This window comes from Oreochromis aureus, linkage group 15 (assembly GCF_013358895.1).
Source record: "Oreochromis aureus strain Israel breed Guangdong linkage group 15, ZZ_aureus, whole genome shotgun sequence".
In the NCBI taxonomy this organism is placed as follows: Eukaryota; Metazoa; Chordata; class Actinopteri; order Cichliformes; family Cichlidae; genus Oreochromis; species Oreochromis aureus.
Window position 1 is genome coordinate 4,377,880 of NC_052956.1, and position 27,287 is coordinate 4,405,166.

The window sequence follows — 27,287 nt, forward strand, 5'->3', positions numbered from 1 at the left end:
CCTCAGGGCTGATAGGAAGATAAATAACGGATACCAGAGTCTGAGGAAAGCAGAAAAACAATGAGTAATTCTTGGAATGAAAACATTTGTGACACTATCCTTTACATTAGTTGTTATTGTTGTTTCTCCCAAGGAATTCTGACGCATTAAAAGTGTGACTCATTTAATCTGTTTCCTCCACCTCATACCTTCGGATGTTTCCTCCCTTTGTTTCTCTCAGACACATTTATACCCTGTCTCACTTCCCTGAGCTGTCACTGGACTTTGACTCAACTGTCATAGTTAATCAATCATTAAAAGCATGAAGCTATTTCAAACAAACTACTATTACCACTAATATGAAAAGTACCAGCCAGAATTTGATAGGTTTTGAGTAGTTTGACATGTCAGTGACAGTTAGTAGCTGACCACAGAGAAACACAGAGGGAAGACAACCAGCAGGACACAAATAGTCCCCGTTTTGAAAAAGAAGTGCAGAAAATGCAAAATGTGGGTGGTACAAAGCCCAGAGGAGTTTTGTGTTTTATTTAACAAGAAAGTTAAACTCCAAAAAAGGTCCTAAGGGTAGTGAGGCACTCACAGAACTTTGGAAAGAAGTTTAGTCATGAAGAAGTAAGAAAAAGCCCAGAGCCATGTGTGGGCAAAGGAACAGAAATCTGTGTGCACTCTAGCTGATATTTTGAATTAGCCAGTAGCACCTTTTACCCTAGATACAGGTATGAATATAACAGATCACATGTGCCATCTGATGATCTCATCATGATGGAACAAGGAGTTCATGTCTGATATTTCACCACATCCATAAGAATAAAGAATGCTTCCATGTCACAAAAATGCCTTTAAAAAATGAACATGGGCACAGTACAAATGTTAGTAAGTGCCACTCTGAAACAAAGAGAATCTATGAATACATCAGGATGGCCTCTCAGGATGAACTGCGCCAACAGAGCGCTGCGCAGCAGCAGAATGAAAGAGATTAGAAAGAAGAGGAAATGTTGTGGAGGACCAAGCCCATCCATGGGATGTAATATTAGCAAATAGAGGAAGTGACTGATATTGAATCCTGTGAGTAGGTGGAAAAGTCTAGCCAGTACCATAGTACAGAAGCTCTGATCGTGGCAGCATCAATAACCCAGCACCAGATTAATATTCAACTAAGCTAAGGCACACCCTGGGTGAATGTGGTCCTAACGATCCACATAGAAACAAGGTTTAATTTGCAATTTATCATCAGAAAGTATTAGCACCTCTATTAAAAATAAATAAATCTTTTTTTTTGCAGTTTGCGGATCTAGAGCATTCAAGTGTTTGGTAATACAGTGAAAAAAAGAAATTGTAAAACACCCTACAGCTAAATCTCACACACTACAGGCCACAGTTAACATGTTAGATGTTAAAGTTGATTACAGTACAATTAGAAAAAGACTGAACAAGTATGGTTTTTCTGCAAATGCTAGAAGAAGGCTTTTCTCTAAAAAGAACATGACTACATGGTGTAGGTTTGCTAAGTTGCATCTGAAACCACAAGACTTCTGGAACAATGTCCTTCAGACAGATAAGATCAAAGTGGAGCTATTTGGTCATAAAGTGCAGCATAAACACAGCATATCAGCACAAACACCTTGTACCAACTTTCCAGTGGAGGTGTGTTGATTTGGGCTTGTTTTGCAGCCACAGTTATTGGGCACCTTGCAATCATGGAGTCGACCGTGAACTCCTCTGTGTACCATATTCTAGAGTCAAAGATGAGGCCATCTGTCTGACTGACTTGGCAGAAATTTGGTCATGCAGCAGAACAGAATGCAACAGAATGGTTGAAAAACTAAAAAATTCAAGGTGTTGCAATGACCCAGTCAAAATACAGACCTCAACCTAACTGAAATGCTGTGGTGGGACCCTCAGAGAGCTGTGCATGAACAAATGCCTGCAAACCTCTATGAAATGAAGCAAGGTTGTAAAGAGTAGTAGGTAAAAGCGCCTTGAGGCAACTGTTGATGTGATTTGGAAAAAAATAAATTAAATAAAATTAATCTGAATTAAAAAATATTCCTCCACAGCAATGTGAGAAACTGATAGTCCAACACAAAACGATTAAGTACACAGGGTGTACTTAGTTTTTCAGAGGACTGCAGTAAGACACGTTAAAAGCGTTTTCACATGACTATATATGGCGATCCCAGCTGATAGGAACGTCAGAAAAAAAGGCCCTAGTTACTCGATTTTTCTCTCTTACTTGAATGTTAATCATCAAAAATCAGGATTTAACGATTCCCTAATTTTTTCAGCTTTTAATTTGTTTCCATCTTGGGGGCCACTAAATGCCCATCGCATTGCCACCAACGCACGGAGGCGCTAGATCACTTAAAGCATCGATCCTGTCCCTGCATTGACTTGTACAATTTGACATCAGACGTGTAACTCGTTCAGATGCCCCCTCCTTCTCCACCACTCTCACTCTCTCTCTCTCTCTCTCTCACTGTCCCTCTCTTTCTCTGTCTGTCTCTCTCTCCTCGTCTTCAGCTGCATGTCGCTCAGTCAGTCAGTCAGTGAGTGGCCCGGGTCCGCTACGCCTGCGTCCGCCTCCGCAGCTCTCCAAAGCCGAGACGCGCCACCGCCGCCGTCATTGCGGGCATGACATACTGGCATCAGTAGTGGGCTTCCGTCAGGCTGCTTTTAAGCAGATTACAAAGGAGAGGAAGAGACACAAGAGTAGAGGAGAGTGAAGTGACTCATTTCCACCCGAGCTTGTGCGTTGAGAAGAGTAGATGAGCCAATGGCTGGGGCACAGCCGGGAGTTCATGCGCTGCAGCTCAAGCCAGTGTCCGTACCCGAGAGCCTAAGAAAGGGCAACAAATTTATGAAATGGGATGATGTAAGTAGTGGCCAGACAGGCCAGCGGTGAATCTCTTTTTTTTCCTCCTCAATTTTTACTGTCTGATCATTTCTGCACGCGTTATTTTGCATGCACACAGTCTGTGTATTACACAATCTATAGGCTACTCGTGCAACAGTAGCCGATAGATTTAATTGTAAGTGGAAACCGCACGGACAAGAAGCTAATTGCGTTTGACTTCCTGGTTAGTGGTTGAGAGTGAGGTGAAGCTACAATGTCTACTGACATGTGCTTTCTTTACATTATCCAATGTACAGTATTTGTATTTGTGCGCGCCAGTAGGTGCACGCGTCTACCGCTGCTTGTGTGTGAGAATGTGCGCACCCCTCATCTAATCAAATACTAACCCCCATGCGTTAGAAACGTTTTTATCAATTAACCACAATTAATTAGTGCACTGACATTCAACATGCAAATCTAAGCACAACAGTTGGTCATTAAAAAAAAATAAAAATATTTTGGGGATTTTTATTTTGGTAGCATTTCTATATAAAATGTCGGTCCAGCTGTAGTAAAATGACCTTGATTAAATTGATTTCACACTGCTGTTGAGTAAAACATAATAGTAATAGCCTTTTAGCAACAGAGGCTATGGCCACACTATGTGGCACATTGCTTTCCCAGGCAATAAATCAACACAAATCAACACTCCCTCTAATAATCTTGTGGCAAGTTCACAACTGAACTGCACTCTGAACTCAGTTTAACATGGCTTGATGTTTATTTGCATCTTCTGTACCTTAGTTTTTACAGCAGCTGTATTCAGAAAGAGCTTTTCTGGAATAGCTGTTTTCACAGCCCATGGCATTTGAACATCCACATGTTACTCTGGTTTATGAGTGAATATCTGAATTTTGTCACAGTCCCCATTACTTTCGTTCTGGGAAATCTGTTAATTTTAAACCCCTCTGTGAAATTGCTGAGGGCTTAGCCCACCTGTAACTGATTTTTACAGTGCGTTGACTTTTCTAATACTGTAGACAGTGAGGAATCTGTTACTAAGATACACACTTTCTAAGATCATCCTCTCAAATACATGTTCAGAATCACTCAGCTCAGGTGAGCCAAGTGCAGCACAGATGGCATCAGTCTTGCAGTGTTATGGAAGTGTGAATGCGGTCAGTACAGATGGCAGAGAGGAAATTATGCACACTTGCAAGTCCACCATTCTGTCAATCATCAACCTTAAGCTTAAATAAGAAAGTTTCCTTAACTAGTAACTACTAATGAGCGCCCATTCCTTCAGCTCATTAGATGCGACTCCGTTTCCCCTCTCACAGCCGTGTTTGTGTACTTTTAGTATGTATATTCAGGACTATCTTCAGACCCAAATGTCCACCAGGCCTTTCCTTGCAAAAACATATGACCTGAAACACAGGCATACTCACGGGTACTTTCTCTGGTTCCTTTCCCATGCACTCCTTTCTTCCTCTTTCCTCTCTGTATCATTTCATGGAAAGAATCACAGAGGATAAACAGCCAACCTGAGAGAGCAAAGCTAATAAATTTTCACTGGAGAAGGATTGAATTAAATCATTTTTCTTCTTTTTTATTGCTTTGGGTGTTGAGTTGAACATCCTTCAGCAGGAAATCATACAGGCAGTAAATGAAAAATTATATGTATGTTCTTTAATTTATGGCTGAACTCTGGTGATGATTTCTTGTTCTCTCAGATGAAGTCACAGATATATTCCAAAATGCTTAAACTCACCTGGGGAGTTGGGCAAAAAACAGTGTAAAGTTCTGTGCTGCATAGACAGCAGCCATGAGTTTTGAGCGGCAGAGTGACTGCAGACTCCAGCACACGATGCTTGCAGGTGGTTGTAAAAGAGCAGAAAAGCAATCAGAGAAGCTCTCCAAAGCCTCAAAGGCCTCAGACCTCCCCAACCTCCCTCCTACAGACGTGCGCAGACATCTTGTATTTTTGTTGCTGCCACTTGTCGACAGCTGGCTGCTTCTGTGGCTCATGAAATCCGTGGGTATGGGTAAAATATTGCCTGGATGTGTTATTATTTGTCAGTTCAGATGGCACATTTAGCATTAATGACTGCTTTCTGTTGAGACACAGGGAGCCATTCAGATTCTCCAGCACATAGACACTTCATGTTATAAGGATCATTTACTGTACACCTGGGCACAGTGTAAAATTTGTGAAAGACGATGCTGGGTCTGTGTAAACAGAGACTTTTATGAGGTTATACTTATATCAACCCCTCTGGTCGGTTGTGCATTGAATAAGATATTATCAGGCTCCTCGGGGGAGCAGAAAATCCCTTAAAAGTAGTAGAATATGTCATTAGCATACAGAACAGAAATATGCTGAGCTCAAAACTCCCCTCTAACACACCCCCTCAGGCGGCAATGCTAATGGTACAGACTCTTCACTAAAAATAATGGAAGTGTCTCCTGCCTGGGATCAGTTCCCTCAGGGTGTTTGTACTTTTGCAAGTCAGTCACTAATCTCATCTTAATTCAGCAGAAAGCAGGCCACTCCGCTGCCTAATGTTGTCCCATTAAAGACAAATCCCTTAAAATAGTCCAATGACAATAAAAAAAAAAAAACATGGGCAAGTACTATTCTGCCGGTAGTCACTCTGAAGTGAAATCCCAGCTTTAAGTACTTCTTGTTTCTGCGTAAATGTGAAAACCCATGAGAAAATCTTTGCTAAGAGTCCATAATGGCTTAATGTGTTTGCAGTGGTGGCCATGGAGAGCTAGGACATTAAGAAAGAAGCTGGTGAAAATGACTGCTCTCACATCATTAGGCAGTTTCCCAGTGCTCTCCAGCCTTCTTCTTTTCTCAGACATGACAGACAATCCATCACTTGCATCGCATCTTATCCCCCGAATGACTTCTTGACTTGGTTTACTGGAAATATAAATGACTTGCTAAATATTCTTTGATCTAGCTCGCTATCATTTTCTTGAATTTTTCTAAAGAGGAAGCGATATTTATCTGTAAAAACTAAATTGGAAAAATTGGACTGTGGATGGTGAGCTGAGCAAAGATCAAGAGAAATGAGCCAGATTTGGTCTGAAATGCTATATCTAAGAACTGCAAACATGATGCTTTTCCCTTTCCTTTAGGCTGTAAACTGTGTGTGTGTGTGTGTGTGTGTGTGTGTGTGTGTGTGTGTGTGTGTGTGTGTGTGGCATGCATTCATTGACATGAACCACATCTTTTGTCATTCAATCAAGCTTGCAAAGATTGTGCAATCATGTGAACAGAACCAAAACGATTCCTCTTGAGTCTCTAATAGATTTCATGGGAATGGTGGGTTGCCATAGCAAACGTCACCGTAGCAAATGCCTCTGATGCCTAACTGTTTCCAAAACTGAACGAGCCGCTCATTTACTTTCAGCTCACTTCCCTTCTTTCGTCTTTCCCTGTTTTCCCCTCTTCTGTTCCTCCTGTATTTTCACTGTTGGCCTATATTGGATAAACCATGATTGTGACATTTAGACAGTATGAAATGACTGAAATGACTCATAATGGTTAAATACATTACAGCATAGGCTCCTTTGCTGTCTACCAGCCCAACCCTTTCCCAGTATCCTACGCTGCAAGTCGCATAAGGTCGCGCCCAAATAAGACAAGTGTGGAGCAGATGCAGACCATTAGCTCTGGCTCCAAATGCTCTGATAGGGACATCATTAGAAGCCTCATGAAGACACTTTGAAGATTTTCTTGCTCTGTGCAGCAAATGCGGTCCTCATCTCTCTGATCTTGCAGCCATGGCTGATTGAAGAGGACAATATGCTACTGTTCAGCTGAACCACAGCCACTGTGGACACAGAAAAAAAGGCAATGGCTCTTTCTTTCTTTTTATAGAAGCATCCAATAATATCTGGTGTTGCCATGTATGCCTCAGGGTCAAACTGTGTGTGTGTGTATGTGTGTGTGTGAGAGAGAGAGAGACTTGGAGCCATCTGTATGTAACTGTGGGAAAGCATTTGTCCATTACAAGAGGGGAAAATGGAAACATCAACTCCAAATCAACCTGCACTTCATGATTGCAGTCACTGCAAACACACGCGCACACCCCAGGCTGCTTGGTCGTTTTGCGGTGATGCCAGGTCGTGGTGTGGAAAGTACCCTAAAAGGAATGGATTGAGTGCATGTTTACAACATAAACAGCACTTTTGATGTCATTTCAAATTCTGGTATGCGAGTGGATAAAACAAACTATGCTTTGATCTTGGTTCACTCATAGAATTGTCTGCAGTAAGATATTCACCCATGTTGAAACTCAGATGTTGATGTACAGATGTAAACAGACGCATGTCTTTTCTTCTTTACGACAGGATTCAACCACTGTGACCCCGGTGACTCTGACAGTTGACCCCAAAGGTTACTTCCTGTATTGGACTGACCAGAGCAAGGTGAGACACCACGGCAGGAAGGCCAAATGGTTTGAAGCTGTAAAGCCGTTAAGATGTTTAAAGCCCCTTTAATTGTTATCTAAATTTCATTTGACGATGAAATTCAGATTCGTGGGGCCAAATTAAAAGCTTATCACAGCAGCACGAACAGTTTCCCTCATCTCTGCTTTGACATCTGCACAGTGCTTTGTACCAACCTGATATATAATAGACAGGCCAATGTCCATTTCACGCATTGCCTCTCTAAAACCTGAAATGTACAAGTTGCCGCAAACTGCAGTAACAGCAGGTACATATTTTATTTCAAGCCAAGAAAATAGTCACAGGAAAGTGTTTAAACAGACATTATTAAAACATTTACATTTATATACACATTAGCCACCTAACTTAATCGTTTCTGCCGATAAAGGACCCTGCAATGTACTTAAAACGTTTTATGCTCACTACCGGCTTTGTGGCTTTAAATATATTATCTCCCCCCACTGGTAATGCAATTTCTGCATGCAGTAACACAACTTCTGCGCTTTGCCTCTCCAGAACGTGAAATGGACATGGTGGAGCGCCTGTTATGAGTTTTTCATGATACTGGGTTGTTTGTATACGATACAGGACCTACCTGGACTGTCTGTACATATCTGATTGGCCAGCACAGTAAATTGCTATATATCTTATGACAGGAAGATATAAACTTACTGTTTTCCCAGCATGTTCTCACAGAGCTTTTTTGTCTGTATTCTCCATTTCACTGACAGTACAGCAGCACTGTCAAGCTGAAAGCTTTCATGGCACCAACTTCTCCACATTTCTTACTCGTCGTCTTCGTAGGTGTCGGTGCAGCACTTTCTAGTACTGTCGCATTTCATTGTGAGAAATGGGGTGTTTAGTTTGCTGCTGTTCATTTGCATAAATTTGAAGTTTAGGCTAGTTTATGCAAATCGGCAGCATCCAGCATGGCTCGGCACGTCTGGAAACTCCCCAACAAAGCGAACCGTTGTGTATCTGATATAAAGACACATGCAGTCTCTTGCATCTGTTGCTTTCAAAAACATTTCAATGGTATAGAAAGTTAGCAAACGACCCCCAGTGACAGTTTCTGAGAGCAGACAGAACTTAAAGTTGTGGCAATGGCTTACCTGTCAGCCTTTGAACACTGTAGCTCAGCACCAAGCATTAAAAAACACACCTCTGTGGACACTAGCCATCAGTGAGCAGCGAAGGAAGTAAAAGCCAGACTAAGTGTGAGAATATGTTGTGTCGTTTATGTCGTAAAATCCAAATGATTGGCAAAAGACAAAAACTGATGACGTCGCTGCTGTCTCGTTTTGTTTGGCATGAATATGAGCACAATTCAGAAAAAGTGCCAAAACTGCATGAGGTATAATTTCTCCTCATGATGCTTGTCAGCTGTCAGTGAAGGGCTCCCTAAACATTTGGAGTTATGTATCGAGTCTGCCTGGTTCTGCCGGAGGTTTCTTCCTGTTAAAAGGGAGTTTTTCCTTCCCACTGTCGCCAAAGTGCTTGCTCATAAGGGGTCATATGATTGTTGGGTTTTTCTCTGTCTGTATTATTGTAGGGTCTACCTTACAATATAAAGCACCTTGAGGCGACTGTTGTTGTGATTTGGTGATGTATAAATAAAATTGAATTGAACTGAATTGAATAGTGATAGTGGCTCAGGCTTGAAAACCTGCTCTATTACCACTTCAGACACTTAAGACAGTTATTTGAAAACACTGACCTTTTCCATTTACTACTGCCATTCGACAATCCAGTACTTATTACCATAGCAGCACCATTAGAATTCGTGGCAGCCACATTCGGCATTCCTTTTGTAATTATCATGGTACACCTAGGATTATTATCGAGAGATCACAGGCGCTCTAGGAAGCATTTAGGCGCTCAGAAAACGCTTAGCTGAAAGGCCTGCAGCAGAGCACGACTTAGTTAGATGGTCTTTTTCCAGCATTGTGATGATTTTTTTTTATCTTGTTTGTTTGTTTTGGTCTTTCTAAGCCATTCAAGCATGATTTTTTAAGTTCTTTCAGTTAGCTTCCTTAAAAAAGGATTTGAGGGTGTTCCAGTCTAGTTTCATTTGATGAACTTTCTTGAAAAGGAGACAGAAATCTAAACTGGCACACCTGCAGTGCTGCAACTGACACCTGTGAGAATATTGCATAGTGCATTGTGTTTTTCCAACATTCCAGTTGTAGCTAAATGTTTCATAACAACCAGGAACAAGGTAGTGAAACGTAAGATAAGAAATGCTATCACGTTCAGTGATCTTATTAAGCACTTCCTCCCAGTTTAACCTTGAGAGCATGTGCAGAATCTGCTGAAGGTTTAACAGTTTGTTCTGTTTATTTGAATGTACAGCTGCTGAGCACAAGGACTTGAACACAAGCATGAAATTTCCCCTCTGTACACGTACCTCTGAACACAAACACACATCCACACGTAATCCATGATTGTACCTGTCCTGCTGTTTTTGGAACAGAGAAAGGATCCCAGTATATTGGTAGCCTACTGTAAATGAATCCAGTATAAGTGGGAAAAGAGATAAAGTCTTTAGTTCTGCTACAGTTTTACCGAACACTCAATGAGGAAAGAAAAGAAGACCACTTTTGATGTCTACCGCATTTTATGTTGTGGGTGCGTGTTAAAAGTGGGAATCTGCGGTCAGAGATAACCAGCACTGAGTGTGATTCTCCACTAAAAGAACTGAGAGAAGCTCGTTGACATCAATTCATCATTGTTTCCTGTGCCTCTGTCATAAGGTGAGGATTTTGACTGATGAGGCTCTTGTGAGTGTGTGTTTATGCGTGTGGGTGTCTGCTCTGTCTCCCAGCGTTGAGAACAGTCCTGCCGCACGCATAATAACTCAAATTGATACCAAGCACAGCCCAGACAAAACTCTATTAGGGCATAAAGAAAGGCACCCGCTGTATTCCTGTGTGCCCCTGTCAAGGCAGAAGTGTGCCTGCTCATGTTTATAAAGATACCTTGGTGCATTTGCTAACATTTATTCACGACTGTATTGCACATCTGTTGAACAGACCAATTTAAACAAGCTATGATGCTCCGTCTACTTGTTATGTGTATGTGTCTGTGTGTGTGTTTGTGAGAGACTCAGTCTGATGGCCTGCAGAGTAAAAGCATTCCTCAGATTCTTCAGAAGCACAACAGAACTGTACTCGGTGTGCCTACTGCGCTGACTTTCAACACACATTGCCAGTGATAGTTACAGTTAACTGCTGCTTTCGGCTTCTTACAAGATTTACTAAAGACCTTTAGCCAAAAGTAAAGAGATAAGATTTAGAGTATTTCCTCCTTGTTAAGGATAAATATTTTTTCTTTTAGTTAATACAAATAATAAGACATTTTATTGATAGTGTGAGTGGACAGGAGGTTAAGTTGAGTCACGGTTTCCCCTGAGATAAATTGAAAATAAACCTACAGCTAATTTGAATCAACTTTGGAGACATTTATTTACATTAGCCTCAGTCACACAGACTAGAGACCGGTGGACAATCCTCCAGCAACCTCTGGGGAGAGGGGTCATCCCCCAGTGTGCCAAATATGTGTATTTCCCAACCAGTTGGTGAGCAGGCTGTGAAAACCTTAACATTGCTTTGGTCCCCTGCAATTTGCATGGAAGATGCTGATTTGTCTGCAAACACTACTACTACCTTACTAGTCGCCAACTAACAAAACTTTAAAAAGTTGTGCCTCATTTTTAAAAAGCATAGCTTTTACTTTGAAAGGAACAGTCTTCGTTTCCAGTTTGCGTCGCACTTTTTACAGTTGCACTTAGAGAGTAGAGAGCGAGTGGTTGAAGAGAAGTGGACGTCTTCCACGCAAACTATGCAGGACAGTGGCAACTTGCTAGTGACCAAAGCAAAGCATGGAGGCTTTCAGTCCAACACCGTATACCTTTTTGCAGTCAGTTTCACCAAGCAATTGCCAGCAACCATTCATCAAGCAGTTGGGGAATGTGCATTTTTCCCTACTGACTTGCGGTTGTCAAGGGGTTGCCAACCGGTATCTGAGGTTTTTAGTAATCAGTTTCATAGACAGTTAGCAGCCTCCCACAACCAAGTATCAACTGGTTGGTAACAGCATTAGGGGAACAGGTTTATGTCCCAATCCTATATTCTTCTAGAGGTAAATATCACAGTATCCCCATTTCAGTCATTTCTGTAAAGTTAGAAACACTAAAAACTAAATGCAGGCAAACACAAAGAGCACTTTTTGTATGTTTCTTGTTTTTTCCCCCCAAAAATAAAGTTGAATATACTGAACTTGAATCTTTTTCATCATCATATTTTGAAGGGCCATGCTTTACAACTGAAATGCCAACATTTTGATTCCCGGTCCATCCCCCTGAACCTGAATAAAATGATTAAACATAAAGGAAGCAACCATTAGCATGCAGGACGGCAAGGTGTCTTTGGTAGTGACAGCTTAACCTTTGCTGCCGTTTCAAATTTGCTTCTTTAAGCAGAAAAAAAGCTTACTTTAGACACAGTAGGGGCTTGATATTTACTTTTGACTGTGCTGTTAATCCCGGAGTTTGTCTCTTCCACTGAGTGATCATGTCTTTTGTCAGAGTCTGTTCACGCAGTGAATTTCAGCCACGTTTTAAGGTCAAGAAGGCAAAGTTTAGTTTTGATGTCAGTGTCAGATTAGCTTAGGTGTGATGTTTTTGCCTTTTCTTTCTGGCTAACCTTTGAGTTGATGATGCAAAGCTCCACGATTCAGGATTCTGCTGGTTTCATCTTTACGCCTTTGTTGTAGTCACAGTAACTTGTGCTGACAGTATACACCCAGCTTCAACTTCTGGGGAAGAAATGTTAGAAGAAACTTTTATTGGTTCTTGATGTGGTGTGTTGGGGAAATGAAGGTGACAGCAGCTCAGGATATGAGCTAAGATATCCTGTATCCAATGATAATATTAATACGATTTTTTTTTGTGGCTTCACTTCCTCTTGTAGTGGACACCAAAATAAAAGCTTAAACAATGCTTCTCTTGTTGTTTACAAAAGCCGATGTAGATTTTTTTCTCTTCCTTGTAGATAGAAACAGGTGCACACTATATCCAATGTGAGCAGCATCTCCATTTCTGCACGCTGCCGTATTTTTAAACAGGGCACTGCTATGTAAACTACAGCAGTCATAACTCTCCCATGTTTGTATGTGTTTGCTTGAGAGTCCATTTGGCTGGCTTTTTATGTTTCTGGATGCTGTCTCATTCACCTCAAAAGATCCACTGTCTTGAGCACACACGCAGACACAAATTCACAGATAGAAAGAGAGATTTTGGGAACGAGAACCATAACAAAGATTACGTGATATTGTCAGTGATATCGATAGCACGTGTGCTAGCATGTATGAATGAATCAGCTGTAAAATGAAACTCGTCACCCAAATGTAAATTAATAACAAGGATTTACCTTGTGTCAACAAAGCCCCAGCCTAGATTAGACAAATATTAACAGCAGCATCATAAATATATCAGCAAATTCGCTGTGTACACCAGGAAAACTCAGTTACTGTTCAAGACATCTTTCCCCTAGTTCTTAATTCAGAAAGCGTACAGGTGCTTTAATCTGTGCTTTGTTCCTCATTCCTATGCAACGCTTAAGAATGAGGAACTATATTGAGGAGTATTTGCAGGTTCCTTGCTCATGACGTTGAAATCCATCCTCCTCCTTAGAAGAGGCATTTCCTCTTGTGCAAGGGGGAAACACACCGTCTTCTTTACAAGCACACATGCACACTAGCCGTGGTGGCCAGCTAAGAATAGGTGTTTTTTTTTTCTTTTTAGAAGGTTAAAAATTATTTTTGCACTTGTTGGTTCAGCCTGTTTTAAGGGGAGGAGCCCCACAGCACGGAGAGGTGGACTGACTCATTCAAATTAACTAAGCAAAAAGCCTTTTGCTTTAGTTGCCATGGTTGCCAAGCGACAGCACACACCTTAGAAATGTCACATTCTCTTTCAGCCCGCGCTCACATTCTGAAGAATGTCGCCGCTTTGAAACTGATATAATTGTTTCCTCGTGTATGTGTGTGTGTGTGTGTGTGTGTGTGCGTGTGTGTTCGTGGTCCAGATGTTACTCATGTTGTGAGGACACAAATGTGTTTACAGAGTCAGATCATGGAGATCACGTCCCTGTGATGCAAAACATCAGACAATTTCAAGGTTAAGACATGTTTAAAGGTTAGAGAATAGAGAGGCTTAAGGTAATGTAATGGTTTTGTTTTCTGCTTGACGTAAACCTCCAGGAAACGGATGTAAGTCCACATAATGTCCTCTAAAGTCATTTCTGTGTGTGTGTGTGTGTGTGTGTGTGTGTGTGTGTGTGTGTGTGTGTGTGTGTGTGACACCCTCACATTCTCATTCACTCTCCTGAGTAGGCTGTGGTTATATTAAAAAAAAAAAAAGGTTAAACGCTTTCTCTCGGGAGATTTATGTTTCAGCAGTGTGCCAATTTCAGGACATTCACTGGACAAGCACTTAGTATATGGCATTGAATGATGTTCAAAGGTGAAAGACAGTTCACCTCAGGCCAAAACCAGACTCACACAGTTGTCAGCTGGAATGTGTGGGGCATTTCTGAATGAGCCTATCACTGACCTGATCCAGAACAACACGAAGACCCTTTGGTTTTGTATTTCTGGGCACACTTGATGCACAAATATGAAATGTACACACAGTTCCCTCTCTTCTGTCAGAGCAGAGTTTACGTGTCTGTTTCCCCCAACACAGCAATTTTTGGTGATTACAGAGCCTGCTGCTCCTCCACCTCCGTCAGCACTATAGGAGTGAGGAACGAGGCATAAATCTGCAGCCAATCTACTCAAAGTGAATTGTGACCCCTGCCAAGTTGTAGCATGGCACATGGGGGACTTGTTTTATCTGCACTTGTAGTCAGAGAATGAGACAGAGCGAAAAAGAGAAATTATAAGACAGTGATTATCATGATCCACACTCTCTATGTTAGCTGTGCTATGTGGTATCAGTTGTTTTTAATCTACTTAATCAATCAACCTGGTGACATAAATTTTTGGTCATCAGAAAAATTATTAGATTGTGAGCAGGACCTGTCGATAGTCTTTTCAGGATATGACAGCATCAATCTGCGACGTCCCAGTGAAAGATGATGAGCTTTTCACCATTTGGGCTTTGTGTCAGCCTTTTGCTGTATTCACATTAAATGGCATTTGGCATTTGTCTTGACGTGTGTGCCTTTTCAGATGTTGGCTTGCATTTAATTTATGTGCAGCATTTAAGACACACGACGCATGAATTTAATACAAGTGAGAAGTGAGAAGGTTACCATGGTTATAACCACAAGTAATGGTTATAACTTCATTAGCTTCTTTTCTACACTGTGTGCTGCAGAGTTGATAAGTGATTGCCAAACATAGCATTACTGATTGCACTTGTGACACATTCATTATCTATGCTAAAATAAACTGTTTATGTCACATGGATTTTTTTTATTGTGCATCTTGAAACCAAGCAGCAACCTCCAGGGCTGAGAAATTAAGACAACATGAACGTGCCAAAAACTGCAGTTATCTCGAGCGGCTGGCTCTGAAAATGAGTCACTCTGCTCAGACTCCCATGTCAAAATGCCCAACTTTGCAGAAGATAAGAGTGCGTTTACTGCCCGATGCCAAAAAAGGCTTTAGATCTCTAGTAAGGTTTCTTATATGATGTCATGACCACATTACTTAAGACTTGTTCACCATATTGGATGTGATGCAACCACCGGTTGCTGGGGAAAAATGTGTTATTACCTGACTCGTTGGCAGTGCTTCCTGGTGGGGTTTTTCTCTCGCTGATTGTAATCTGATGCAAAAAAATGGCTGCACCAACAACTTCCTGCTGGTTGCTTTGGTTGCTTGCAAATTGCCAAAGTTGCATGTAGTTTTTCTTGTTTTCTGCAAATACTCATTGAGCGCTAGCCCAGCATTTTAAGTAAAACTTTAAAACATGTGACGCAATGTGGAAACACAGAAGTTTTGGTTTCAAAATAAAAGTTGTACCTCAGCACTACAGCCATCAAGGCACAACATTTCCTTTGAAGGTAAATTGTGTCATTTCCAAAAGCTAGACAGAATTTGTAGACCAGTCCATTACTTACATCAACTCTTTCGCAGCAATATGCTAATGCTATGCTATGCAAATAGCCCATCTATAAAACCTGTATTCAAGCTGATATTTTATTTATTTGTATGTTATTCATAAGCAGTTATCTGTGTTTTGGATATGCAAGTCATTCAGTACAGCTTGCTAACCAGCCTTGCTCTGTCCAGCTATTAGCTTAGCTGTTCATCCTCTAATGAAATACTTTATATCTACATGTACTGTTCACACCAGATAACAATAGGCAGCAGGAAATAATATGTTCAAATCTTTACTGATGTACTGAGGTGTAGGTTCCCTGTTGTGTCTTATTTACTCATTTTTTCATGACTGCCCAGACAGATTTCACCACAAAATGACTCATATAAGGAATTGGGATACTGCTTTAAAGAAAACCCATAAAGGGTGACCCTTTGGCTGAAGCTTACAACAAAATGCAGTTATCAATATTGGGCAGTAAGTAGTTTTTTATATATATGTATATTTATTGGTTTCCAGGTAAGAATTGCTGTTGCTGCAGTGTTATAACAGTTAAACCAGACACTCACTATCATGATACTTGGGAACTGCAAATGCTCCTAAAACAAAATGTTAAATCTAGGATATATATTTTTTTGGTTTTGTTCATTCTGACATTTTTACTAGGTGTCCCAGACAACAGCTTGGCTTGAAGCACCCACCCTAAAAACAAGAAAATATAAACTGTCATTCTGTCTGGTTCGCAGTGGCAGAACTGTAATTGTAGAGGAACAGTGGCCTGGATGTTGGCACTTGGAACTTGGCAACTGCAGAGTGCTCTTTAGCAGAGCTGAGACTCAGAAGCAGAAAAAAAGAAAGGTGTTAAACGAAGGAAAGATTTGCCAAACTATTAAGGATTAACAGTTCCTGGGTGACTTCATAAGGCTTTGTTTGTGCTTGACTTATTCCTGTTCCTCTCTTTGAATTGTGATTAGAACTTTTTCTTTGGTAAACAATACATGCTCAAGCAGGCCGGTACACACACACACACACACACATACACACACACACACACACACACACACACACACACACACACACACACACACACACACACACACACACACACACACACACGTGAACACACGCTCCAAAAAAAGGAAAGAACAAGAGGGACATTGTTGTGTTCGTTTCCTCTCCTGAACAACGAGAGTTTGTTCATGAAACCTGGATACAGGGATCCGGAGAGAAGACTTTTAGCTGTTTTAAAGGCTTTTGTCTGATTAAAGGTTCTCCTGGTGCCAAATCCGTTCAGTGTGAATCTCTGTGCCTTGGCTCAGTCTGCTGAGTAATAGAAACAGAGGTGTCTTACTGTAGCGGCGGTGACCAGGCAGTTCAGAAGAGGAGTTAAGACCCTGCGGCGGGTGATAAGCTTAACCAATAATATGGCTTGTAATTGATGATCATACCGCAGCAATTGAATGTTAACACTCTGGATAGCAGGAATACTTAAAAATATAGTGGCATCATACCATAAATTAGTATAAATGATTATGTTTTTTGATGATTATTCTTTCTTCTTTGCTGTTTTCCATGAGAAGTTTTTCCTTTTCTGTCCTTCTGTAAGGTCTCCTTCAGCATAGTCATCCATGCCTCCGAGCACTGGCATAATTTTAGCATTCTGTCACTGTTATTAGTTTGATTCAAGACTCGACCTGAGTTTTTTTGCCACAGCCAGAAGCTGTTGCTTATTATCACAAATCTATTTTGTTTCTCCAACAAGGTGCCTGATACATAAAACCCTGCGTGCACAAGTAAAACCACGTGTACGCAAAAAGACGGAAATGTGAAGATGCATTCTTTTCATTAGAATCATAAAGCCACGCTTGGTCAACACTGTCTTATTTCGTTATTTGCATATAAACTCACTGTTTGTGCCACGGGCTATTAGATGTGGTACTTAAGACGACAGCAAAAAAATTTCATAAACCTCCAGAATTTCAGCGAATGGGAAACTGAGACACTCTCCAGAGAAGTGGAGGAAAAGAGATGTGTTTTATTTGGGGATCTCAACTCTCCAATTATGAGCTGAAAAAGAACTACTGAACATTAACAAAATAATGGAGGCTAGGACCCTGGCAGCACTAACAAAATACTAACAATAGGATGCAGTACAGCACATTAGTTCACACAAGGACAGAAAACCATTACAAATGGCTGCAACTATTTTTAGCACATACAGTTATGGAAAATAATAAAAGGTGGCCTGATAAAATTTAGCGCACATTCAGTTATATATGCATTATTCTCTCTTTATTTGGGAAAAAAGTCACATGCTTTTGTTATTGTGTACGCATACAGCAAGCCGTAACTATTTTCTTAACGTTGCATTTTGTCATGAGGAACTTTTCTGGAAATATAAAATGTTTTTAATCGGTAGCAGTACAATTTCATTCGTAAAACTTTGGCATATTTACTTCCCTTTACAATAACCTTGTGTTCCATATACTGACGTTTTAATATCATGGCTATCGCTTTAGAGGAATTCATTCGAGTAAATCAGTCATGGATGGCATCATGAGATTATAAGAAATTAGAACGTTCTGTTGTTGGACTAAGTGCTTGGTTATAAATGGATAACATCTTATGCTGGCCTAATCAAAAGTAGTTTGACTGCCTGTGTGAAACATGACAGCGGAGTGAAGAGGATGATTAAGCTATTCATTGTCTCATGGGTCCAGGTATTTATAACATTTATGCTGGCCTATTTCTGCGTCACTTATTCAAAACTGATCTCTATTGTGTTCAGCCCTTTCATCTGGTTCAGTTCACGCTGCAGTCTGAGATCGCGTGCTAAGCATTTGTATGGTGGAGGTGTAGCCAGAGAAGTCGAGGAGCAGAGCGGGAAGGAAAGAGGGAATGAAAAAAGAGAGTTTCTGGGTGAAGTTTACTCAAACAATTACCCCACCTTTCTGTTTAGCTGTCTGATCTACTCACTTGAACACTGTCAGAAAAGTAATTTTGATGCAGAGCACTGAGATGTGTGGAAAAGAGTGATGCTGGTGAATTGGCTCTATTGCTGCTCCATCGACTACAGTCAGCTACTGTGTAAGCTAGTTAAATGTTAGTTTCTCACTCTGTCATTCTGTCTTATACTGCTTTTGGTGACTAATTAGACACACTAATAAATTATTTCACAACTATATCTTCTTGTTGTTATAAAACAACAGCTGTCCACTATTTAAAACTTTGCCTTTGCTTGTGCAGATTGATTGTTCTCATGCACATTAGTGTCCAGAGGAATAAAAGTCAAATATTTATACATAACATACGAGTCACATGATCCTTCTAAGAAAAACAGGAGCTGTTTTACCAAAGGCAGTGAATGAACCAAGCCGAATGTGAACCCTGAACATTTGAACTTTTAAAATGGAACGTCATGGACCTATAAGCCCTGTAGCTTATCGGCACTCAGGCAGCAGCTTTTGCAGGAGTTGCCACTTTGACGTAGCCATAATTTGAATAGATTGAAATGTGCAACGGAGGCCAGACTGCTGTTGCAGCTGTCAGTTAGATATTTGCATGACTGAGACAGAACTGAGCTGTTGGTTCCTGAATCAGTCAGTGTCGGCTTGTTTAAGCTTTTTTATTTTTATTTTTTCATGCACACCAGCCTGGCAGTGCCACCGTACACGGACAGTTAAGTCCCTGTGTGGTTCGCTAGAGTCAAAAACAAGCATGTAATGTCAGAAAAATGACTGCATACTGTATTTATCCTTGTTTTTCTGCCTCTTATTAAGGCAGCAAAAACAGTTAGACTGTGTAATTATACACAGAGTGTAATTATACAGTGTATAATTTCTAATCATTATTTTTATTTTTGTTGCATTTTGTATTATTGTTGTTTTTTATTGTTCCAGCAATTATTATTCTGACCTCGTCTGAATGTGTAAGGTTGGCCACACTCAAAGCACAGGCTTTCAGAGGAATGGAAAGGTGTGCATGGTGTTGCACTCAGTTATCTACTGAAAAAATGATGAATGTGTCGGTGTGTAAAGAATGCTGGGAATATTTTAAGAGACGGATGCGTTGACTGCTTAACTTCATCATTTTTGTTTAGGAAAGTCTCAGAGAAAAGTGTGTAGTAGCTGGTCCGAAGTGCAAAACATGAATTTTACACAAGCTGCTTTACTTTAAAAAAACAACTTTGCCTTTTTGTTGATGTTTAGCTTCATTTTCTTCTGTTTGGTTTAAGCAGCAAAAAACTAGTGGATATGTTTTGCTTCATTTTTGAGTCCAGCCACATAAATATGGCTCATAAAAACATAGGCATGACACAGGCAGGGTTTGTGGTACTGGTTTTGTCACTGTGGACTAATGTAGCTATTATACATGTTGCTTTGAGACTAGGCTGCTGACTGTATATGACATAGCAAGTGTTTTTTTTGTTGTTTTTTTTAAGGATACTACAGCCTTTACTCATGTGAAGCATTGGCTTATTGTTTATTCCTAGATGATACAGGGCTTTTTTAAATCCAGGGCAGGAGTGCTTGGATGTAATTGTTCTGCATGTTATGTTGAGTCGCTCTCTTTTTCTCTTAATTTGACCTACTTAGAAATAAAGCAGGTGAACAAAAGAAAACGTAAATGTGTTAACTCAGCTGATCCACCCATATCTAAGGAATCATGTTCCATCGAATATGGAGATAAATGCTGTTGAGTAGAACTTGCATAAAAGAGATTTTTTTTCTTCCTTTAGCTAAATGGACATCGATGTGAGCGATTCTGCGTACAGTAGCCCGGTAGAGCGTTTCTTAATCAGATTACAGATGGACATTGACTTTTGTGGGACTGGTCAATAAAACATGGAGAACCATGGCGTGTGTGTTGTTCTATATGTCATGTGGTCAGAGCTTACATTCGGTCGCAATAGCTTTTAGACCCCTTTTGTTTGGTGTAGAATGATAAGGGATGACTTAAATTTCTCGATAGCTGACCATGATGGGTTTAATTACGCTGAATCACTCACATCCGAGAACCTATAGGTTAGATATTACACTGTTACTTCTAATAAAGCGACATTTTACACTCGTGAGGCCTGTAATTGTAGAGACACACTAACTCTCTCTCTCTCTCTCTCTTTCCTTTTTCTTCTGTGTTTCTCTTCCTTCCACTTCAAACACTAACCCAGCCCAGTTGCCATGACAATCCAATCCATGCAGCTTGTTTTTTGATACTGCAAAGTACTCAAAACCCCCCTGCTGCTGTGATATGACTGCCATCAGTGTTCCAAGCCAGGTGGCTGCTTTCCTCAGGGAGCCCTTTCAAATAAAGGCATTCAGCCAATAGACTTTGAAGTCCCACTGTAGACAAGCTCTCAGTAAGAGAACACATTTCCTTCCTGTTTTCATCCCGTGCTTCGACGGGAGATCCTAAATAGAGCAGAGCACGGCCTCATGTTGCCCATCGGTTTGTTGTCGTGTTAACGTAACAAAAATAATCACTGTATGGGTCTTTCATTCTTTTCAAGCCAAAAGCTTGAAATAGTGAGAATAAAACCTTTTTCTGCCAACCATTTAACTTTGCTCCTTTCAAATTTTGGTTTCTGACAGCGCCGTTTGGATCAGACGTTTGTCTGGAAATGATGTTCTCCTATTCTCTTGATCTTCTCTTTTCATCTGCGCTGATACAGAGACCAAAAGGAGGAGACCTTAAATTAAAAGAATAACGATCTGCACATTTTAAATGAGTGCATTCTACCTCTGAAGATTGTTGTAAGATTGGCGAAAAGGCAAAGCCTTAGTGGAAGAGTCATTAGTAGAATACCTATTGTTACTGCTCTTTTGTGGCTTGTTCAAAGAATAAATGTAAAAGCTGTCATAAAACTATTTCAGTATAAGTCTATAACCATGATTCTAAATTGACTGTATGTGTGAATGTGAGTGTTAGTGGCTTTCTGTCTCTCTGTGTTAGCCCTGTCGCAGCCTGATGACTTCTCTAAGGTGTATCCTACCTCGCGATTTGTTAAAGGCACTCAACTACTTAATCTTAAAGCTAAATTCATTATCAGATGTTAAAATTGAGAGAAAATACTGTCAAAGGACAAAACCCCTCTCTACCTTGTAGCATTATCACGAATTCAAACGTGCATTTATGTGTGAAAAACCATTAATTATTTAACATTTTCAGATTTGCAATTTGAATTTCATAAAATACACATTCAAACATTCAGTTTGTTTGCCCATCCGATAAACTGTAGACGTGACTGTAAGGGGGAGGATTATTAATAACTCAGGAATCGTGATGACAAAAAAAAACCTGACTTGTTTCATTAATTAATGTGTTGTTCTTGCATAAAGGCACGCATGAAGTTTGTGAGGTTTTACATCAATTAATCGCTTGACATCATGTCTATAAATGTATGATAATTTGAGTCCTCTTAGTGCAAAGAGTTACTCAAAACTGTTTGCTTCTGTCATTGTGCTTTCTTTCCGAACACAGGAAATGTAGATTGTTTAATGGCGCAATCTGAATCTAACTCGCACGAAGATTTAATGTAGATGTCGTGCCCTTCAAGATTCACTTTATCCTCAGTGCAGATCTCATAGCTTCTTACGTCTAACGCTGCACATAAGCAATTTGTAATAGAGTTTTTTTCTCTCCTTTTCCCCGCTTCCCTCCTTCTGTCCTCCTCTCTCTTAACTAATATTTCACTGAAAGGCCTTAATAAAGTGCATTTTGCTACAAGAATCGGGGGCAACGGATGGCTTACACTCATGTCCCATTTGTTAATGAGGCAATTATATGCTTTTTGCTTTCAAACAACTTCCAGTGCTTCCTGCACATAATGACCAGTTGCTTAAGTGGATAAGTGGAAAGAATCAGTTTTAACTCCATTTCTAAGATACAGATGTAGAGTGTTCGCTGGCATGGTAAGTACAGATAATCACAGACAGCAAAGAGTTTGTTTTTTGTTTTTGTCAGTAATCATTTACAAGCATGTTGAGGAAGGGCTGCATGTCTTGCGTTTACTCTCAGAAGCCTCGAATCTTTAGATCTGCACCCCTTAAATAGATTTTTCTTTGTATTATTGATTGAAACTAATTGCATTCATTGCATTAGATGAGCTTGTGATGTTTAAGAGAGCTCTAATTCACACCAGCTAGGGGGTTCTGGGTTTTCATGCTACCCTGCTGTTTTTCATTTTAAGCTGAAATCCTTTGTACTTTGTAGCAATTATCTAGCTTCTGTCTCTTCATTTCCAAATGTTCGTGCCAGAAAGCTTATTACTAGCACACTGAGGGACTAATTTTGGCCTTTATTGCACATTATTAACATCTCTACATAGACAAATTTCCAAACAGAATCAAAGTTAGGAGAAAAATAAGCTTGTCAAAGCCAAATAAAGTACAAAAGAACAATATGTACCTCAAGAGAACACATTAAACCAATCCGTAACCCGCTGCGACTTGTGTAGTTCCTATTCCTATTATCCACTATCACACTGTTATTTATTGGTTACGGTGCAAATATCACCTTGGTTTTTCTTAAAATAGAGTGAATTTTGAATGTTTTCTGTCAAACAATCACTTCGTCGTCCATCCCTAAAATTTTCACGGACTCCCCCCCTTTTGCTCGCGCTGTTCCATTTCCGCTCGAGTAACTAAGTGTGTCACAAATGTGGGTCACTCGCCTTTCTTTCCCCACTAAAGCCAATTCAATTTGGTGAAATGATATGAAGGTATCAAATTTAAACAGCTTCTAGGTGCTCTGGGTTAAGAAAAGAAGCGCAGCAGTCTTCCATACTTAAAATACCAGCTCCTCTCTGAAGGGCTTCCTCGAGAGAGTGACATGGCAGAAGGGAGAGAAACAACACCTGGCTCATTAGAAGAGAAGAGGAGAGGGACAGGGAGAATTAGTTTTCAGCAGTACATTAGCAGACAGCTGAAGTCAGGGTGGCGGTAAAGCCTTTCGGGCAGATTTTCTCCTCTTTCCAGCCTCATTGTGTTCCACTGATGATTATCTGTTTGCATCTGTGGCTTTGCTCTGTTATTTGTATCCAACAGTATAAGGACCTGTTGACAAACACACATAATTGCCTGTGGTTTCTCTGACAGGAAAGGGGATAAAACGGCACTTTAGCAGTGGGCTGACAATGGGGCCTGATGCATAGGCAGGGCTGACAGGGTAGACTCATTTGTTGACTGATTAAAATGTTATGTACGTTAGAAATACTGTCTTTATTATTAAGGCACAGTTAAACTGAAGATGATGTCACTATGGATATTTGAGTTAAACAGGACTCTTTCATTCTGAGTGATGAAAGAAAGTTTAGAAGTTAAAGAAACGTTTTTGTGAAAGTTATCACGTAAAGGCACAGGAAAGCCTGTATCATGACACAGGTGCGACTTGTTTTGTTCGGTGCAGTTCATTTTCATTCATTTTTATTGATGTAGCAACAATTCACAGCAACAGTCACGTCAAGTTGGTTTATATTTTAATGTAAAGTTATTAGACAGTATTAGACAGAAAACCCCAACAATCAGATGGTCCCCTATGAGCGAGCACTTGGTGACAGTGGGAAGGAAGAACTGCCTTTTAACAGGAAGAAATCTCCAGCAGAACCAGGCTCAGGAGGGGGCAGCCATGTACTGTTGGTAGACTGGTTAGGAGTAGCGGAGGAGATAAGAGAAAAGAAAGAGAGCATAGAAAGACCGAGGACAAAACACACACTACAGGAAAGAAAAGACAACAGTTGAGGACATGCAGTAGGGGCTTATGGGGAATGAAAAGTGGAGAAGTAATGTTAAGTGCACTCTCAGAAATCCCTTAGCGGCCTGAGCCTATTGCAGCATTACATAGGAATATTTCAGAGTCACATGATCCAGCCCTAAATAAAGGTTTTATCAAAAAGGAAAGTTTTAAGCCTAATCTTAAAAGTAGAGAGGGAGTCTGTATCCCAAATCCTAGCTAGGAGCAGGTTACACAGGAACAGGTTCCTACAGTACGCCAATTTACCTGCCACTAAGCCTTCTGGCTGTAGCAGCCAATCGCAGACCACCTTGCATGAACCACAATATAATATATTTTAATATGTTAAAGTATAAATCAAGAATCTGGCACATGTTTCTGTTGGTAATTAATAGTTTTCCCACCAAAAAGAACAGTTTAGATTTTTACCGTGCAGGCGAGAGACTCAAAGGAAGGCAACGCCTTTCTGTCTGTTGGACAGTCCGTTTGGTCTAGACTGAAATGTCATGTTAGATCAGAGATGAGCAACTAAGAAACTGGGGCTGTTTTTCAAGACCACACCAGTAAGCTAAACTTAATTTTGCTCAATATTTTATTTCTTTATAAGCTGCTTTTGGCAAGAGTAGATGTTACAATTAGACAATGAAAATGTGAAGTAGGAATAGTAAAAACACCAATATTTTATCCATATTCAATCAATAGTCCTGTTTTGTTCCCATTTTAGCCCCAGCTTATCCAAGCTTGCAGTGACTCCACTCTGTCATTTGACTGAGCGCATTGCTGTCAGCTCCTCTTTCATTATCCCGCAGACAAAAGACGAGTAACTGGTCTATGTCACAGACATCACAGCTCTCATCCAGAGTCACAAAGAAAAAGTCAGAAATGTCTTCTTGGTTTTTCAGCTGAACCTCCAAATCGATCTCTCTTGTTACAGTTCACCTGGAGAGGGCACGTTCTCAAATACATCTTTGTTCTCAGGGTATATTAGCACAGCAGAATCCTCCAAACACTCTTTGATAAACTCCCCACCAGAGAACGGCTTACTCTTTTTGTGATTTTGTGGGAAATCACAAAGCTGGTTTTGACTGTTCCATCCCTCTGTGTCTAAAGTAAAAAGTCCTTGTTGCTTTTGCAAAGGTTCCGATGTCTCATAGTGGGACAGTAATCTGCTCTCCACAAACTAAGCAGCAGGCTTTACATTGACTTCAGTAAATAAATACTTTGAAGTCCTGTTAAAAACTCAATTACAAACCATATTTTCAGTCTTTATGCACATAAATAAAAAAAAATAGCAGTGGATTTAAAAATAAAAGCAACAAAGTTATATTGTTATTTCACACAAAATCTTAAAAATCAGTAAGCCATTCACTGATGGGGAATTGATCAAACTGGATGATGTATACTTATTTACGTTTGAATACTAATTTCCCATTGACCTCCCACTGGGACAACGTAGATGCCGGATGTGCCCCAGGGGCTGTACACTGCCGAGGTCAGTATTGGATGGACTGAAGTTAAATAGGCTACTGTACACTTATTAATGGCCTTCAACATGAAGCCTCCTGACTTTGGTAATGCTTCAACTCCTATACCGTCACCATGCTGAGATTGCACAGTTTTCTACTTGACAGTTATTGATAGCTGTGTGATGGATTGGTAGAGACCTTTGTGGCCCCCAGACGATCAATCTTATTAAGCTGAGCGATTCCACAATCTAGCTAATATTTCAGTTTGCCCAGGATTTTGGTTTGTGATCAAATATAGGCAGAACTCCAGCATTCCCATCAGTCTCAACCATGTTAGCTTGCTAACATGTAAAACTAGCTAAACTAAAATCAGGTTCATGGGTCTAAGAGTAAATCATATTAAGGAAACTTTATAGTTCTCCATGAAAACCCAGTGGCTCTTTTAGTAGTTAGCATTTACTTGTAGTTTTTTTTGCTCAAGTTTGACCAAAAAGCATGTGTGGCAGGAAAGAAAAGATAACTGCAGATTGCTCAAGAAAGGATCTTGGAGAAGCAGAGGCAAAGACAGAAAGGTTTGCCTGCAGAAAGAAAGTGAGAAATGCATTTCTCTTACCCGCCTGCTTTGTCCTGACTTCAAAGGGGCTATGGTTTGCACTTAAGAGGTGTCCAAATGAGTTGATGTGAAAGATGAAGGCCAGAACTGTGTTCTGTGTGCCAGCGGCGTTGATTCTCAAAGAACTTCACTGAAGAAACCCTGCACAAGCACACACAGACACAGTCTCTCAGTCCATAGACTCGAGGTTGAATGTACCTTTTACTCATTTTCAGAATGCCAGAATTTCATTTGTGTTAGCGTTATAACCTGCAGACCCATAGTGGACTGAATATTCAGACAGAAGAAGGATGTGAGGTTTTACTGCACAGATGCCCAGAGGAGACTTTATATTGAACTGAACAGAAAGAAACTTGAGACATTGACAAGCATTTTGTAGTTGTACAAGTATAATGTAGTGTGTGTCTGTCTTAGTCTGCACGTGCAGGTATACTTCAGTGTCTGTGTTTGTGCCTTATCTGCACTTTAATTACCTTAATTGATCCTTTCTGGGGATTTGATGTATTTGTCTGTGTCTTTGTGTGCGTGCACTGTATGTGTGTGCGTGCATTTATGCATCCCGGCGCTCTCTGCTCCAGGGGGGATCTCAGATGTTCAATTGCAACAGATAAGAGCCATCCAGAGTTTGCCTGGAGGATGCCAGACACATAAAAGAGAAGAATTAAATGGCGCAGAGGGGCAAGGATAGAAAAATATGGTGGATGAGAGAGGTGGGTGGTGTGTTAGCATGTGTGTGTCAGTGGGGTTTCAGACATGACAAGATGTGAACAGTCATCCATAGACATGACAACTGCTGTTAAGATCCAAGCAGACAAAAGGGAGGCAAGGGGGGGGGAGGAGGGAAGACCCAGTGAGGCAGATTTCCAAGGTGAGGTGAGTGAAAAGGAAAGGCACTTGTCCAAGACAGCGCCGCAGAGCTGGACAAGAGAAGACAGACTAAGCAAGGGAATCGGGGGGTGGTGGGGGATGCAGCAAAAATCCAACTGGAATGATAACTAAGATAAGAGAACAACAGGGTATGATGGACAGATGAGAGAAGCGGCTTTGCTTTCTTTGTTATGCTAGTCTGTT

General features: G+C 40.5%; 1 protein-coding gene across 3 annotated transcripts in view; it reads left to right on the forward strand.

The window, feature by feature from the left end:
- Window positions 1-2,515: 2,515 nt before the first annotated feature.
- Window positions 2,516-27,287, forward strand: part of LOC116332300 (1-phosphatidylinositol 4,5-bisphosphate phosphodiesterase beta-1) — a 118,053-nt gene continuing 93,281 nt past the window's right edge. For all 3 annotated transcript variants that reach the window (XR_005608352.1, XM_031755214.2, XM_039598797.1), the window contains exons 1-2: window positions 2,516-2,872; window positions 7,199-7,276. Coding sequence is in view for 2 of the 3 variants with exons in the window: in XM_031755214.2 (XP_031611074.1) it covers window positions 2,774-2,872; window positions 7,199-7,276 (177 nt within the window). In the remaining variant the exon portion in view is untranslated. The remainder of the gene's footprint in view (window positions 2,873-7,198; window positions 7,277-27,287) is intronic.